Raw genomic sequence first — 16,936 nt, 5'->3', positions numbered from 1 at the left:
CTCCCCCGCCCCCGCCCCCTGCCCCGGGGAGGTGGCAGTTCTGCGCGCAGAGGCCAGGCTGCACCACCCCAAGGTCCTTTCTTGGTTTCCAGGCCTCAGGCCCCTGCAGGGACAAGGACCCGCGGGGCGCGGGCAGGTGGCAGAGCGCCGGTGGATAAGGGTGTCCTGGGGGAGGCACGGTCTCCAGGTCAGAACAGGTGCATGGTGGACCTGCTGGGGCCAGCGCAGAGGGCCAGTGGGCAGGTGGAAGCACAAGCCCGCCTGCCGAAAATCGACTTTGTATCCAAAGCAGCCCCCTTGGAGCCAGGTGCCTGCAATCTCAGCACGTGGGGAGGCCAAGGCAGGCAGATCACTTGAGGTCAGAAGTTCGAGACCGGCCTGGCCAATATAGTGAACCCCCATCTCTACTAAAAACACAAAAATTCGCCAGGTGTGCTGGCAAGTGCCCCTAGCCCCAGCTACTGGGGAGGCTGAAGCAGGAGAATCGCTTGAACCTGGGAGGCAGACGTTGCAGTGAGCCGAGATCAGGCAACTGCACTCCAGCCTGAGTGACAAACTCCTTTTCAAAATAAAAACGAAGTAGCCCATTTGGGCTACCGTGCAGCACAGGTCCTCCCTCCCGGGAAGATCAGGACCCACCGGAGACCCCAGGCACAGTGGGAGGGGACAGGACCAGGCTGTGGGGCATGTGTTCAGGCAGGGCTCCCTCCCAGCAGGGCGGGGCCTCTGATGACCCCGCCACCCCCCTCCCCGCCCTGCAGTGCTTTCTCCGTCCAACAAATCAATCAAGCTCTGAAATAGCAAATCAAACAGTGCAGGTTTGATGCCCATGGGGAACCCTGTCCCCACACACTGGAGAGGCCGGAAGGTGGGAGCTCTGCCCATCCGCTGGGAAAAGTCCAGGCCAGCCGGAAGTCTGTGCCCTAGGCCTGGGCAGGCTCTGAGGGCTGTGGGGCCGACGAGCCAGGCACCTCGGGGTCCTTGGGGGCCAAGCCTGTGCGCTGGATGCTGTCCTGGTACTTGCGGCGGCCAAGCTCCAAGACTGCCCGGACCTCTTCAGCCACGTCCTTCCGGTCACTCTGCTCCAGGGCCTGCACCAGGAGCACCACAGCCCCCGGCTGCCCAGCCTGGCGCTCAGCCCAGGAGAAGAGCATGTGACGGATCTGCCCGTCCAGATCATCCCTGTGGGCAAAGGATGGGGACACAGGGAGTCCTGCCCACCTGCCCAGTACCCCCACCACGCTCTGCCTCGGGCTTGTCTGGGCCAACCTCGGCCACATGGTTCCTTTCCAGCCTGGTGTTTGCGCCTCCCCCACTTCCCCTGGAAGAAACTTCTGGCATCATCAGGCGGGCCCCCCAGATGGCCAGTGGAAGCCTCACCGGAACTCGTGCCGGATGCGCTGCAGCTCTCGGTAGGACACGCCCAGGTGCAGGGCCACCGCCGGCCAGTCCGGACCCAGGCGCCCAGCCACGCTCAGGAGGTTGCTCTGCGTCAGAAAGCCGGTCTCAGCATCTCCCAGGTTCAGGGGTGCCAAGGAGAGGCCAGCCCCCCGCCGTGGCCCTTCGGGCCCCCGAAGCCTCTGTTGGAAGGAGAAAGAGCAGAAAACCCTGGGCTCCGTCCCAGACTCCACCGCGTGCTTCTGGGCTCCACCCCTGGGCCTCGGTCCTGCCCCCACCCCTCCACTGTCCCTCAGTCCCACCGGCAGCTTGATGGGCAGAGTGGCCATCCACAGGGCGTCTGCGCCCTTCCTCTGCCGGGCAGCCTCCGCCTCCTCGGGCACTTGCACGGGCACTGCACCACGGTAGAAGGACACCTGAGGGGGCATTGAATGGGGTTCAGAGCTCGGCCCTGTGCCCAGGCAGCCTGGGGGGCCCACCCCCTCGCCCACCTGGCCCCGCACAGCCTGAGCCTCCCGATCCAGGGTGGTGGTCACGTACACCTCCTTCACATTCTTCAGGTGTGAATAGAAGACAAAGCAGATTCTGCCCTCCACGCAGTCAGGGCGGTCTAGGGGACGGGGGGGGGGCGGGCTGAGGAGGGGGCGCAGGAAGGACAGTAGGGCTCCCTCTCCAGGACGGGGCGGCCCTACCAGCATCCACGTCAATGCCTCGCTCGAAGGCTGCAAAGAACTCCTCGCCCTCGAACATCTCCACCGTGTCGGAGGGCTCCGGGCCACGGTAGCGCTCCAGCAGCCGCCGAAGGGTGGCGTCCACCTGCAGGGACGCCGTGCAGGTCGGCAGCCAGAGTCCGGCACCCCAGCCCTCTAGCCACCGCCCCGAGCCCCCGAGCCCGCGTCCCCACCTTGTTTCGGGGCAGGCACTGCAGCAGGACCTGCTCGGGGTCCCGGCGCCGCTGCAGGGCGATGAGGTTGACCCGGTGCAGCCGCAGCCGCTCCCAGGCCTTCCGAGCCAGGCCTCCCACGCAGTTCTTGGTGGTGTACCAGAGCCAGTACCTGGGGGGGCAGGGGTGAGGGAGGAGGCTGAGGAAGCCGGGGCACTGACGGTGGGTAACCCCCGATCTGGGCGCCGAGGAAGGAGAGCTAGGCAGATCCCCGGCAGGATTAGTGCCTGAAGAATGTCTTGGTTTACGGTGTTACTCCTCCGTCACCGCCTTTATAATCCTTTACATACCATCACGTATTAATTTATAGTCAGAACAATTAGTGCCTGAAGAACACCTTACTACCCAGTTATTTCTCTACATATATACAATTATATCTTAGTTCATAGAGGCATGTCTAGAGCAGACACGGTGCAGAGCATCAATTAAGCAATAAACAGCTATACATAATCATATCTTGCTTATAGTCAGAGGAACGTCTAGAGCAGACACGGTGCAGAGCATGAGTTAAGGGAAAACAGTTACACCAGAACAAGAACCTGGCCCAGGTGGCAGCGTTCAGTATCGTAAAGATACCCGCTGTATGGCAGGCTTGGAGCAAGAGCCTCTCCTCCTGATAAAGGAGTTGTAGGACCTTGCTCCGGTTCTTGTGGAAGGCTCCCTCAGACCGGCAATCCTGTGAGCATCCGAGGGCTTAAAACCCCTCCGGATAGTCGCGCCTTGGTGACTAAGAACTTCATCAGCTCTTGTTACTGTGCTGACTCAAAAGCATCCTCCTACAGAACTCACTGGAAGCTGCCAGCAGGTGGCTGTGGACCTTGTCAGCTCTGCTGCTGCTCAAAGCATCCTCCTACAGAAATCCTTAGAAGTAGCCTGCCCCTAGACAAGAGATATTGTGCACTGCACTCTTCACTGTGCATGGCCCACCTCCTAGCCTAGGTGACCTAATGGGGGTGGACCGCTTGTCTATTGCCCACGTGATTGTCTTGACCCTATCACTGTCCTTAAGATGACCTCACTCACGACCCTTCCCCCTGTCTGGTACCCAATAAATACAGACGCTCCTGGATATTCGGGGCCTCGCCTTCTGCTCATAGGTGGCGTGGTCCCCGAGCCCAGCTGCTCTTCTCCAGTCCTTCTGTCCTGTCTCTTTATTTCTCGGATCCTGTGCCTCCGCACAGCACAAGGGACACCCCACAACCCTGTGGGGCTGCGGCCCTACAACTGACCAGGAGAAGTGTGTGACCTGGAAGCGTGCGTACAGGTGGGTGAGCTCCAGGACCACCTGCGCTGTGATGTCATCCCAGGTGGCTGCAGGAGGGGCCCAGTACAACAGGTGCAGACGGGAGCGGTCCAGACTGAGGCCTGGGGACGGGAGGGGCAGCAGGCTGAGGCCTCCTGGCCGGAGATCCCCTCCACCCTATGGCCACAGGTCCAGGTGTGCCCTACGGCCGCCTCTCACCTGTGACACCAGAGGGCAGGGGCAGCTGCACGGTGATGGGTCGGAGGAAGCTGGGGGGGCCGCTCTGTGAGAGGCACAGCAGCGGGCTCGCTGCTGCCTCTGGCTCTCCCAGGAGGGCTCGCAGCTCTCGGCCAGGCACGCGTACCACCTGCGACGGACGGGCCCCTGAGCACCTGCCTGTGGGCTGAGGTACCGCCTGCCACCCTTGGCGCTCCCCTGGCCGCACCTGCATGGAGACTTGGCGAGGCTCCTCAGTGGCCCCAGCAGGGAAGATGACCTTGACCCCAGGATGACCCGAGGAGCACAGCAGCGTCCCCTCTGGTGGCACCAGGCAGGCATCGGACACAGGGCGGGAGACCACAAGGAACCAGGAGAAGTGGGGCACCTGGCAGTGAGCCCAGAGCCGCTGGGACAGGCGAGGGGGACAGTCAGAGGAGCCGGGGTCAAGGCACGGCCAGCCGGGGACATGGAGGGACTGGATCCAGGACAGACGGGGCGGGGTGGAAGGTGCCAGGGTGAGGCTCTGGGCAGGGGTGCATGGCACGGGGCAGCAGCACCCCACTCGCCACTGGCAGGCCTGGGTGACCCTCACCTTGGGTGCCTCTTCCTCCAGGAAGGTCTCCAGGTCGCTCCAGCTGCTGTCATTCCGGGTCCTGACCACCACCTCACGGCAGCGCCGGGCCCGTGGGGGCGTGAAGAGCAGCCACAGGCCCACATCCTGCCAGGAAAGGGCGGTGTGAGGGCTGGGGCCAGGCCTGGGTCCGCACACCCCCACCATACCATCCCCCACCACACCCTGGCCATGCCTGCTGGAAGGCCACCCCGTGGGGCTGCAGCTCCAGCACACGGCTGAGCAGGGCGTCATGAGGGCCCAGGGGGACGAGGCCCGGCTCTGGCAGCAACAGCCGATAGCGGATGGTGATGGGGGTGATGGTGGCCCCTGCTGGAAACTGCAGGCGGACGCCACAGGCCAGGGTCACGGAGCAGCCTCCAGGGGTCACAGGAAAGCTGAGTGAAGAAGAAGCGCGCGCCGGGTCAGACCCACAGGGGCCTACGTGTCAAGAGCCTGGACTCAGGAACTCTGGAGGAGGCGTCGGAGGCGCCAGGGCGCCAGGCAGACAGACACCCCTGCAGCCCCCTCGCCCCTCCCTGTACCTGTCCAAATCTGAGGTCAGGAAGAGTCTGGGCATTTCTGGAACGAAGGCTGCCCCTGTGGAGGGTCAGACATGTGGCTGGGACACTGAGGAGGCCACGTCCAGTCCCAGGGCCGCCCCTCTAGCTCCAGGCCTACCTGGGGAACTCGGGGCGTCTGGCGAGGCCTCGCCCAGGGGGTTCCCCTGCAGGCGCACAAAGGGGGCGTCCAGCAGCTCAGGGGGCAGGTCCCGGAGCCGGTTGTCCCTCAGATCGAGCCGGGTGAGGAGCGGGAGGCGGGCCAGGCTGGCTGGCACAGAGGCCAGGAGGTTGCTGTGCAGGACAAGGAGCCGCAAGGACCGCAGCCCCGCTGTGGGCAGGCGCTGGCTTAGGCTCGGTACCAGTGCGGCCCACGACGCCGGGACACTCCTGCTGCCGCCCCCCAGAGCAGCCGTGTCAGACTCTCCTCCACGGCCGGGCTCAGAGAACTCCCACAAAGCCGCCCAGGGAGTCTCAAAGGCCAGGAAGGTGCTGGGACTCCCAGGGGTAGCCGTGGACCCAGCCTGTGGGTGCAGAGGCCCCTGCCATGGGGCCGGTATGCCAGGGCATGGCAGCTACTCACCCAGGGAGGCCGGGAGGCTCTGCAGTCGGTTGGAGGCCAGGTTGAGCTCAAGGAGGTTGCCCAGGCCTCCAATCTCAGGAGGCAGCGTGTCCAGAAGGTTCTGAGAGAGATCGAGGCGCTGCAGGGTGGACAGGGCCCCCAGAGCTGGGGGCAGCATCTGCAGGCGGTTGTGTGTCACGGCGAGGAAGGTGAGGGCGGGGAGCGCCCCCAGAGCCTCAGGCAGCTCGGAGAGGCAGTTGTGAGACAGCAAGAGGGCACCCAGACCTCGCATCCCCAGGACACAGACCGGCAGTGTCTCCAGGCTGTTGAAGCTCAGGTCCAGGTGGGCCAGATGGGTCAGGCCACTCAGACCAGCAGGCAGGGTGGTCAGGGCGCCCCGGAGACAGGCACCTAGTGTGTCCCGGTGTTGCCCTCCTGGGAAGGGGGGAGGCGGATGTGGCCCTCAGAGCCAGGGTCCCAGGTCCCAGATCAACCCTGCCAGCCAGAGAAACAGCTGCTCGAGAGGCACCGACCTCCCACCCCCACCCCACTGCAGCCAGACAGGGACAGACAGACACACTGGAGAGGCTGCTGCAGATGGAAGAAGTGGCGATGGGGACCAAAGTCAACTCAGCTGACACCATCACCCACAACCTTCCCCTCCAGCCCTCACCCCACCCACTGCACTGCGGTCTATGAGAGACCCCCGAGGGGTGGCTTGGTGGTCTGGGACCAGGGCCCTGCCGGCCTCACAGTGGGGGTGGGAGTCGCCGAGAATGGGGATGGGGCTGGAGAGGGCCAAGAGCAGAACAGTTCACACCTGGGGGGCCACGAGGGGTGGCCTGGAGCTGCGGTTCGGACTGGGGTTTGCCTTTGAGGACCAAGCAGCAGAGGCAGGGCAGAGTGAAAGGTGGAGACAGGGCAGGGAATGGGTGGCGCTCACCTTTGAGGACCAGGGAGCGGAGGCGGGACAGGCTCCGAGGCACCTGCGCCAGGGTGGCCTCCAGCAGCTGAGGGTCCTCGTGAGTGCTCAGACGCAAGAACTCCACCTGCAGCAGCTGAAGGGGCTGCTGGACACACAGGTGAAGCAGGCGGTGGCAGCCCCCGGGGGACAGGTCTAAGCTCAGCCGGTTGCCGCCCAGGAAAGGCAGCGCCCTGGACCCTGCATCCACAGCCTCCGAAGCATCTTCTGCATCTGCAGCCTCCGAAGCATCTCCTGCAGCCGCTGCCACTGCCTCCAGCTCTGGCCCCTCCACTGCTGCAGACATCACCCACCGACCGTCCTTGGAGGCCAGACATGTCCCAGCACGCAGGCAGGCCTGTCCAGGCAGGGCCCGGGGAAGCTGCAGAGGCAAGGGGAGGGGTGAGCGGGAGCCCTCCTCTCTTTGGGGAAACAGGGACTCTGGCTGGAGTGGGGAGCTCTTGAGCCATTGGGGCCTGGGCTGGAGAGTGGAGGAGACCTTGTGGGTGCCCTGCATCCCTGAAGCCTGGGCATCACTGGAAATAGGGTTGGGAAATGGGACTGCCAGAGCAAAAGGCAGCACCAGGCAGGAGGCCTCACTGTCAGCAGCAGAGAGGAGGGAGGGAGGCCTCAATCCTGGTCCTGGAAATCTGACCCACGGACGCCTGGAGCTGTGAGGTCACCGAGGCTGTCCCCCAGGTCTGGGAATGAACCCCCCTTTGGTTGCATCAGCTTTGCCAGGTGGACCATGACCCTCCTCTACTGAGGGGGTGACTGTACCCCGAAAGTCTGGGAAGGCAGTGCAAGGGTGAGGGCCTGAGGCCGGGACCCCAATTCATGAGCCCGGAGCAACGCTCACCGCCCTTTCCAGTTGGGTCCGCTGGGGAGGGTGGTGGCCGCGCACTGCCGGCTCAGATGGCGTCGGGGATGGGAACGGCCCCCCCTCCCCGCAGCAAACGTCCCGCCGCCGCCGCCGCCGCCGCCGCCGCCGCCGCCGGGGCAGGCGCGAACCTGCGCTCCACGTGGAGCGCGGACCGGGGCAGCTCACTGCGCGCTCGGCGCGGGCTACACCGCCCGCGCGTTTCTGGGCGGGCGGAGACCGTAGACCCCGCCCTTTAGGATCGCGCGGGCTGGGGCCACAGCGGGGGCCTCCGCGCTCCTCCCCGACCCGCCTTCCCTCCGCCCGTTCCCGCCCAGGAGACGCGGACGCCACCCGTCCACCGGCCGCGCCGCCCGCGCAGCTGCGCTCGGCTTCCCGTTACTCACGGGTCGGAGCCGCCCGGCTTTCCCCGTCCCGAGGCCGGCGGCGCGCCGCGAATCCCACCCTTTCCCAGGTTCTCGGGGCCCCGGTGCGGTCCCAGGCTGGGTGACGGGGGCACTCTTGCCGCGGCCCCGCACCCACCCCTGTTAGAAGCCAGAAGACTTGCAGTGCCCTTCCCCAACCAGCCCCTACGCCTCCTCCGGGAAGCCGGCCGAGACCTCCCCTCCGGGCCCGCAGAGACCCTTCCTTTCGAGCCGTCATCCTGGGCCCGAAGCCCTGGCAGTGATCCTCTTGGCGCCCGCGCAGGGCAGGAGGCTCCATAGCTGGCGTGTGTCAAAGCCAAGAACCCGAAACCTGCTCCGTCCGCCCTCCCCAACACGGCATCCCCCGGGTGTGCTTCATTCACCGGCTCCCTCGCACGCGCTCCGAGGAGGACGCAGACAGCACCAGCGAGGCCTGCGTCTTGACTCAGTTCGCACAGCCTCTGCCGTCCACTTCCAGGTACCACCACCCCCTCTGGGATGCGCAGGTCTCTCCCAGGCCTCCCTGCTTCCATGCCCACCAGCCCCTTTCACGTAGGTGCCGGAGGAATCCTTTTAAAAACCAACCACAGGCCGGGCGCGGTGGCTCACGCCTGTAATCCCAGCATTTTGTGAGGCCGAGGTGGGCGGATCACTTGAGGTCAGGAGTTCAAGACAAGCCTGCCCAACATGGTGAAACCCCATCTCTACTAAAGAGAAAAATCAGCCAGGTATGGCGGCACACACCTGTAGTCCCAGCTATTCAGAGGCTGAGGCCGGACAATCACTAGAGCCTGGGAGGCGGAGGCTGTGGTGAACTGAGATCACACCACTGTACTCCAGCCTGGGTAACAGAGCAAGACTCCCTCTAACAAGACAAATTTAAAAATAGGGTGGGCACGGTGGCTCACACCTGTAATCCCAGCACTTTGGGAGGCTGAGGTGGATGGATCACTTGACACCAGGAGTTTGAGACCAGCCTGGCCAACACGGTGAAACCCCATCTCAAATCCCCGTCTCTACTAAAAACACAAAAATTAGCCGGGGATGGTGGCTCACACCTGTAATTTCAGCTACTCAGGAGGCTGAGGCAGGAGAATCGCTTGAACCTGGGAGGCAGAAGTTGCAGTGGGCCGAGATTGTGCCATTACACTCCAGCCTTGGTGAAAAGAACAAAACTCTGTCTCAAAAATATATAAAGTAAAAGGCGGCCAGGCGCGGTAGCTCACGCCTGTAATCCCAGCACTTTGGGAGGCTGAGGCAGGTGGATCACAAGGTCAGGAGTTTGAGACCAGCCTGTCCAACATGGTGAAACCCCGTCTCTACTAAAAATACAAAAATTAGGCCTGGCGCGGTGGCTCAAGCCTGTAATCCCAGCACTTTGGGAGGCCGAGGCGGGTGGATCATCTGAGGTCAAGAGAGACCAGCCTGTCCAACATGGTGAAACCCCGTCTCTACTAAAAATACAAAAATTAGCTGGGTGTGGTGGTGCGTACCTATAATCCCAGCTACTCAGAAGGCTGAGGCAGGAGAATTGCCTGAACCCGGGAGGCAGAGGTTGCGGTGAGCCGAGATCGCGCCATTGCACTCCAGCCTGGGGAACATGAGTGAAACTCCGTCTAAAAAAAAAAAAGAAAAAAAAAAAAAAAATACAAAAATTAGCCAGGCTCGGTAACAGGCGCCTGTAGTCCCAGCTAGGGAGATCCCTGCCTCCAGGCTGAGGGAGAGTTTGAATCTGGGAGGCAGAGTTTGCAGTAAGCCAAGACTGCACCATTGCTCCGGCCTGGGTGACAGAGCGAGACTCCATCTCAAAAAATAATAATAATAAAAGTAATAAAAGCCGAGGCACAGTGGCTCACGCCTGTAATCCCAGCACTTTGGAGGCTGAGGCAGGCGGATCACGAAGTCAGGAGTTTGAGACCAGTCTGGCCAATATGATGAAACCCTGTCTCTACTAAAAATACAAAAATTAAGCCAGGCACAGTGGCTCACGCCTGTAATCCCAGCACTTTGGAGGCTGAGGTGTCAGATCACCCAAGGTTGGGAGTTCCAGACCAGACTGACCAATGTGGAGAAATCCTGTCTCTACTAAAAATACAAAAATAGCTGGGTGCGGTGGTGCACTCCAATAATCCCAGCTACTTGTGAGGCTGAGGCAGGAGAATCGCTTGAACCAGGTAGGTGGAGGTTGTGGTGAGCCGAGATTGTGCCATCGCACTCCAGCCTGAACAAAAAGTGAAACTCCATCTCAAAAAAAAAAAAAATTAGCCAGGTGTGGTGGTGGACGTCTGTAATCCCAGGTACCTGAGTTGCAGGGGAGGCTGAGGCAGAAGAATCACTTGAACCTGGGAGGTGGAAGCTGCAGTGAGCTGAGACCGCAGATCATGCCACTGTACTCCAGCCTGGGTGACAGAGCGAGACTCCCGTCTGCAAAAAAAAAAAAAAAAAAAAAAAAAAATCCACTTGTAGGTCACAGTGGCTCACACCAGTAATCCTACCACTTTGAGACACCAAGGCAGGAGGACAGCTTGAGGCCAGAAGTTTGAGACCAGCCTGAGAAACACAGCAAGGTTCCATCTCTACAAAAGATTAAATTACAGGCCAGGCACGGTGGCACACGCTGTAATCCCAGCACTGTGGGAGGCCAAGGTGGGTGGATCACCTGAGGTCAGGAGTTGGAGAGCAGCCTGGATGACATGGCAAGATCCTGTGTCAAAAAAAAAAAAAAAAAATTAAAATTATAAAAAATAAAAATTGACTTGAAACTGCTGCTCATCCAAGTGTAAATTCTGGGCAACCTGAATCTGTGCTCCCAGTTTGTAATCCTCAAGCCTGGCCCATGTAAACATTTCTCCACTTACATTAGATTTAGGGACTTCCTTTCAGGTAGATACTTAAAATTTGAAAATAAGCTGAATGGCCGGGCGTGGTGGCTCAAGCCTGTAATCCCAGCACTTTGGGAGGCTGAGTAGGGTGGATCACGAGGTCAAGAGATCGAGACCATCCTGGTCAACATGGTGAAACCCCGTCTCTACTAAAAATACAAAAAATTAGCTGGTCATGGTGGCTCGTGCCTGTAATCCCAGCTACTCAGGAGGCTGAGGCAGGAGAATTGCCTGAACCCGGGAGGCAGAGGTTGCGGTGAGCCGAGATCGTGCCATTGCACTCCAGCCTGGGTAACAAGAGCGAAACTCCGTCCCAAAAAAAAAGAAAGAAAGAAAATAAGCTGAATGAAAGAGACCAGACAAAAAGCAAAATACCGTATGATTTCACTTTTACTCGAGGGGTATTACTGTTGTCAGAATCACGGGAACAGAAAGTAGAATGGTGGTTATCAAGGGCTGGGGGCGCAGGGAATAGGAATTTAATGGGTACGGAGTTTGTTTGGGATAATAAAAAAAGTGAGATGGGGCCAGGCACGGTGGCTTGTGCCTGTTTTTCCAGCACTTTGGGAGGCTAAGGCGGGCGGATCACCTGAGGTCAGGAGTTTAAGACCAGACTAGACAACATGGTGAAACCCCATCTCTACTAAAAATACAAAAATCAGGTAGGTGTGGTGAGGCATGCCTGTAGTTCCAGCTACTAGGGAGGCTGAGGCAGGCGAATTGCTTGAACCCGGGAGGTGGAGATTGCAATGAGCAAAGATCACGCCACTGCCCTCCAACTTGGACAATAGTGAGACTCCTCGAAGAAAAAAAAGAGTTGGTATGGGCGATGGCAGAGCAATGTGAAGGGACTGGCTCAAGACACTGAATAGCTTCCCTTTGTGATTACAAAAGTCCCATGCTGGCCAGGCATGGTGGCTCACACCTGTAATCCCGGCACTTTAGGAGGCCCAGGTGGGAGGATCACTTGAGCCTATGTTGGGCAATCCCGTCTCTACCAAAAACACCAAAAAATGTTGGCCGGGTGTGGTGGCTGAGGAGGGAGGACCACCTGAGCCCAGGAAGCTGAGGCTGCAGTGAGCTGTGATGGAGCCACTGCACTCTAGCCTGGGCGACAGAATGGGGCCCAGTCTCAAAAATTAAAAAATTTAAAAAGTCTCATTGTTCCCAAGGTGGTTTCCCGCCTTTACCCCAGATGTGTGACCCCGAGCAAGAAAACGTTTCTGTACCCAACTTCCTCATCTACGAAGGGGTAATGAGGCCACTGAAGGCAACTGTGAAGTTCGAGTTCCAGTGCTTGATGTATACCCCACTGTTGTTTGAGCCCCACGCGAGCTGGCGCTGCCTGCGTGACACCTCAGGTATCTGCATCTGACCCCTCTGGTGCTGGCCCCAGATATTGGCAGGGTCGGCTCCTTTTCATCTTTTAGCTCAAGGACACTGCCTCGTGGAAGCTTTCTCAGGCTGCCCAGCCCAATGCCCCCTCTGTCCCTGTCCCTCGGATCGCTTCCTTCATTCGCTTCCTGTGTCCTCGCACACGAACTCCTGTTCTTAGGAGGCAGGGCCAGCCCTGTTCCCTCCCAGGACCCCAGAGTGCGGCAGGGTCCCCGATATGCTGATGTCCACGTGGACACCGAGGTCAGTTCTGGGCCGAAGCAGCCGGCGCAGGGGCTGCCCACTCGGACCTCACCCCTCCCAGGGTGCGTGGGCGACGCTGCCTCCCTACATTCTCCTGGTCTCCAAGGCTCGCGCTCGTCCTCTGGCAGTACGCCCTGGCCCCGCATGGCGGGGGCGGCCTCCCAGGGCCGCAGTCGCTAAGTCCGAGGCGGCTGGCTCACCTCACTGAGCCCGGCGGGACATGGGACAACGGGTCGCCGCGGCGGGGGAATCGCCAAAGGCTCAGGGCGAGCTTACGGCCAGCACCCTCGGCCCGGGCCCACGTGCAGTTCCGCGTAGGCCGGTGGCACAGGCCACTTCCGGCAGCAGTGTACCATGGGACTTGTGGTTCGCGGGCAAAGGATACGTCCCGGGCGTGGCGGCCGCGCAGCATGTTGGGAGCTGTAGGCGTCGTGTGGCATGATGGGAGCCCCCGGTATTGAAGACAGATGTCCCCTTGGGCTTGCTTGGTCCATCGCGCCACGAGTTTTGGGGGACATTCGCCCCACGCTGTAAGAGCAGCCAGTTCCGGTACTACTGCCCTTCGCCTTTGCCGCAGAAGCTGCCTGAGATGGGGAGGAGGTGGGAGGGGGGTCAATGGTTTCTCCGCCGTCGTCATTGGCTGAGCGCCTCGTGACGTCACTCTGAGGCGCCTCATGCGTCGCCGCGCGTGGGTCCCAGAGGCTTCTGGGTAGCGGTTTACCCCCGCCCCTTGCGTCGGCGTCTTCCTTTTCCTCCCTGTCGCCGCCGAGGTCGCACGCGTGAGGCCTCTCCGCCGCCGCCGCGTGAGTGCGGTGGCCGGGCCCGGGGTGCGGGCTGGGGCTGGGGATGCGGGGCCGTGGGGATGCGGGGTGGGCGGCGGGCCGCGGGGCGGGGTCTTTCTGGGGCAGAGGCCTAGGGGCCGAGCCACGCGCGGCCTCGCCCGGGGGCCCCGGGGTGGGCAGGAGGCCGCCGGGGTAACTCCGCCGTCGCGCGCTCTCCGCCCGTCTCAGGATGCGCTACGTCGCCTCCTACCTGCTGGCCGCCCTCGGGGGCAACCCTTCCCCGAGCGCCAAGGACATCAAGAAGATCCTGGACAGCGTCGGCATCGAGGCGGACGACGACCGGCTCAACAAGGTACCTGCCGCCCCTGCCCCGCGGCCGCCGCGCGGCCCGTGGCCGGTCTCACCGGAGGGTCCGGGGCGCGGCTTGTGCCAGTCCAGTTGGTGATTTCTTGGGTAGAGAAGCAAGCAGGGTGGGGGCCGGACGCGGGCGGATCACCTGAGGTCAGGAGGGGTTCGAGACCATCGTGGCCAACATGGCGAAACCCCCGTGTCTGCTAAAAATACAAACGTTAGCCGGGTGTGGTGGTGGGCGCCTGTAATCCCAGCTACTTGGTAGGCTGAGGCAGGAGACTCCAGCCTGGGTGATGGGGCAAGACTGTCTCAAAACGACAAATGAAGAAAGCAAGGTGGGTATGAGGCAAGGTCGAGACGAAGGAGCGTTGGAGGTTCAATACAGATGGCATGCATGAGATTGCTTGAAAAACAGGCAGGCCTGGTGCTGGCTCCCCCAGCGCTTCGGGTGGATTATTGGAGCTTGGGCGTTCCACACTAACCTCGAAAACACCTCAAGACCGGGCTTCCGCGAAAAGCTAAAAAGAAAATTAGTCAGTGGTGGGCATCTGTAGTCCCCGCTGTTCGGGAGGATGATTTGAGCCTTTGAGGTCCAGGCTGCGGTGAGTAGTGATCACGCGGCTGCAGGCCGACAGAGCCAGGTGTGGTGGCTCATGCCTGTAGTCCCGGGCTAAGGTGGAAGAATCACTTGAGCCCGAGATCCCATCGGTGCACTCCAGCCTGAAGTCAAAGCCAATTTCAGAGCCGCCTTATTTTGCCCATGTTTAAGACAGGTATGAATAGTTAGCAGAGGGTGAGATGGTGTGTGTTCTCTCAGCGTTGAGTCTGAGAATGCTGGATTCCATTTCTCGTACCACTTAACCAGTGAGGCTGGTGGCTCCCTTAGGGCAGCGCAGGTGTAGAAACTCAAGGGCGTATTCCCATGTGGTGTACCCAGTCCTGCTGTGACTCTAGAAGGGATCGGTAAGGCTGGGGCTGCAGCTGCACATCTCCGGTAGCAGCTGTGCGATTGTCTTCTCCAGGTTATCAGCGAGCTGAACGGAAAGAACATTGAGGACGTGATTGCCCAGGGTGAGTTTCTCTGGAGGAGACGTTGGTTTGTTTTCAGGGTCCATCCTAATCCCTGCCGGTCAGCCTGTGACCTGCCAGGTTTCGCTTGTGGACCAGAGCACCCGAGAAGCCTCCCCCGAGGAGTGAGCAGGGCTCCAGTGGGCTCACGCCGTGGGCGCTTCTAGACACGCCAGAAGCAGGCAGCAGGGGCACACTGAGGCCATTTCCTAGGATTCCTCCGAAGCTTGGTGTCTGGAGAACTGGGTTCGCGTAAACAGTTCTATCATGTGCTTTCTGTGAAGGGGGTTGTGGGTGGGGACTAAGTGCCAGGGGTGACCACAGGCTTCTTGTCTCTTGGGCAGATGGTTTTCTGTTGACATCAGCTGAGCTGGTGGAACTTGTTTGGAAGTTGAGCTGGTGGGACAGCTGTTGCTGTCCTCCGTGCACATGACCAGGACAGGGCCAGCTCAGCAAACGGGCCAAGCCATGAGCACATCGCTGTGGCCAGAGATCTGGACGCTGGGGCAGCACACTCATTGCTTACCTGCCTCTAAACATGTTTGTCCGGTGGACCTCGGAGGGTGGAGGTGGCGAAAGTGGGGAGGTGGGCAGTGTCACCTGATTTCTGGAAGGTTAGTCCCTGGATAGGAAAGGTGGGGAAGAGAAGTCCCTGACAGTAAATGTTGAGGAGTGGCTGGGGAGGGAGGGAGGCACTGGAACCGTATGGTGGGGCCCAGGTACGTTGGGCACACTGCCATGCCTGGTGTCATCTAGCTTCTGTGTGGAACAGCCTTCCAGGCTGGGCAGCTGCTCTGATCTCAGCTTCTCTCTGCTTTCTGTAGGTATTGGCAAGCTTGCCAGTGTACCTGCCGGTGGGGCTGTGACCATCTCTGCTGCCCCAGGCTCTGCAGCTCCTGCTGCTGGTTCCGCCCCCGCTGCCGGTAAGTGGGGGCGTGGTGAGTGGGCAGAGGGCTGAGGCTCAGACTGATGTCGGGGGTCTTCACTACTGGGGGGGCTGGCCTGGCAACATGCTCTCTTTTCCACAGCAGAGGAGAAGAAAGATGAAAAGAAGGAGGAATCTGAAGAGTCAGATGATGACATGGGATTTGGCCTCTTTGATTAAACTCCTGTTCCCCTGCAAATAAAGCCTTTTTACACATCTCTCAAGTATCCCATGAGCAGTTTGTCAGAGGGTCGCCTGTGCAGGTTCCCATCACGGACAGCAGGTGTGGGGCTGAAGCGTGGGCCACGCGGTGTTGGGGAAGGGTCTCTGGTGCAGGATGAGCATGAGCTGGGGAGTCTGGGCATCACAGCTGCCGGGGGCCCCCTCCTATGGGCCTCGAACAGTGTCCAGGCTCCTGAGCACCCCCAAAAAATGGCTAACAGGCTGGGCACAGCAGCTGGTGCTCATAATCCCAGCACTTGGGAGGCCGAGGAGGGAGGGTCACTTGAGGCAGGCGTTTGAGACCAACCATCTCTAAAAAACAAACTAACTGGCGTGGTGGTGTGTGCCTGTAGTCCCAACTACGTGAGAAGTTGAGGGACAGGGTCACTTGCCCAGGAGGTTGCAGTTACAGAGGGCCATGATAGCGCCACTGCAGTCCGGCCGAGCAGCAGAAACACTGCCGCCAAACAGAGAGGCTGATCTGAAACGGAGGTTGGGTAATCAGGGCTCTGTCCTTGTGTGGCTTGGTGCCTGGCCTGGCAAGGCCAGGATTAGTAGCCTCTGGCTTCACAAATGAATGCAGGAAGTGAGCCCAGCTTGGGGGTGACAGTGGCCCTGGCTTCCCCTGCAGGGTCATGGCTCTGCCTTGATGCCCTGAGCAGCTTGCACAATCCCTCAGCTCTTCGGGGCTTGTTTTTCTGCTGTTCATGAGCCAACCCCTGCCTTACTGGGCAGATGTGCTCGGGGCTTGTGGGCCGTGACCACAGAGCCACGTGCCCACTGAACTGAGTTCTTTGGGGTGGGCCTGCCCTCCCCCCACAGGCCACGGCCTGGAATATGGGGCTAAGGACAGGCCATCGCTGTCCCCTCTCAGCCTCTCTACCCTCCTGGCCCTACTCCGTACCAACTCTCCTGGGCCTCAGGGTCTTTGCCCACCGGTGCAGGCACCCCAGGAGATGATCTGCCCCTTCTACCCCAGGCTTTCGAGCAGCAGCCCATGGACTGGCTTTGGTGTGGGCTGCACCTGCTGTGTAAGCACTTCAGTTCTGGGAGGGTGAATGGGATCTAACACGAGACAGCTGGAGTGGCTAGGGAGCCTCCCGCACATGGGGAGCACCTGGAGGAAGGCAGAGTCCCCAGAGGGGAGGGAATGTGGGTTGTGGGGGCAGCCAGGGAGCCACAGAAGGTCCCGAAATGTAGGGGGACCCAAAATGCTATTTATTTATTGTTTTTTTTTTTTTTTTTTTTTTTTTTTGCTCTGGTCTTTATTATTTATTTTATTCTACTA

The 16,936-nt window shown here is 60.5% G+C and overlaps 2 protein-coding genes and 1 non-coding gene across 10 annotated transcripts; 2 read left to right on the top strand and 1 right to left on the bottom strand.

Annotated features, from left to right (window-relative positions):
* Window positions 1-805: 805 nt before the first annotated feature.
* Window positions 806-12,651, bottom strand: PIDD1 (p53-induced death domain protein 1). Of its 6 annotated transcripts, none has more exons than XR_001818834.2 (15): window positions 6,479-7,469; window positions 5,557-5,970; window positions 5,095-5,304; window positions 4,959-5,013; window positions 4,610-4,811; window positions 4,396-4,521; window positions 4,030-4,209; window positions 3,804-3,951; window positions 3,571-3,706; window positions 2,303-2,453; window positions 2,091-2,214; window positions 1,939-2,008; window positions 1,701-1,814; window positions 1,381-1,580; window positions 806-1,182 (listed from the first exon to the last, which is right to left on the bottom strand). XR_001818834.2 is itself a non-coding variant. In XM_037731113.1 (15 exons), exons 2-15 carry the CDS (start codon window positions 6,801-6,803, stop codon window positions 924-926), a joined length of 2,838 nt encoding a protein of 945 aa, XP_037587041.1. In that variant the 5' UTR covers window positions 6,804-6,878; window positions 12,501-12,651; the 3' UTR covers window positions 806-923. The 6 variants fall into 6 exon arrangements, 4 of the variants coding, with proteins under 4 accessions (XP_037587041.1, XP_037587040.1, XP_017363305.1 ...); XM_037731113.1 differs by adding an exon at window positions 12,501-12,651 and having other exon boundaries at window positions 1,701-2,008; window positions 6,479-6,878; XM_037731112.1 differs by adding an exon at window positions 10,082-10,141 and having other exon boundaries at window positions 1,701-2,008; window positions 6,479-6,878.
* A 328-nt stretch (window positions 12,652-12,979) lies between these two features.
* On the top strand, window positions 12,980-15,645 carry RPLP2 (ribosomal protein lateral stalk subunit P2). 3 transcript variants are annotated; one of them, XM_017507840.2, is made up of 5 exons: window positions 12,980-13,103; window positions 13,311-13,434; window positions 14,435-14,504; window positions 15,326-15,424; window positions 15,533-15,645. In XM_017507840.2, the coding sequence occupies exons 2-5, from the start codon at window positions 13,312-13,314 to the stop codon at window positions 15,604-15,606; spliced, it is 366 nt and encodes a 121-aa protein (XP_017363329.1). In that variant the 5' UTR covers window positions 12,980-13,103; window position 13,311; the 3' UTR covers window positions 15,607-15,645. The 3 variants fall into 3 exon arrangements, with proteins under 3 accessions (XP_017363329.1, XP_017363330.1, XP_017363327.1); XM_017507841.2 differs by having other exon boundaries at window positions 13,003-13,103; window positions 14,456-14,504; window positions 15,530-15,645; XM_017507838.2 differs by having other exon boundaries at window positions 13,003-13,103; window positions 15,530-15,645.
* On the top strand, window positions 14,541-14,674 carry LOC119468132. Its single transcript, XR_005196767.1, has one exon. It is a non-coding gene; the product is annotated as a small nucleolar RNA SNORA52 (small nucleolar RNA).
* Window positions 15,646-16,936: the final 1,291 nt, after the last annotated feature.

The sequence above is a fragment of the Cebus imitator genome, unplaced genomic scaffold (assembly GCF_001604975.1).
Source record: "Cebus imitator isolate Cc_AM_T3 unplaced genomic scaffold, Cebus_imitator-1.0 Scaffold384, whole genome shotgun sequence".
NCBI lineage: Eukaryota > Metazoa > Chordata > Mammalia > Primates > Cebidae > Cebus > Cebus imitator.
This window is presented reverse-complemented; position numbering and strand designations above follow the sequence as displayed.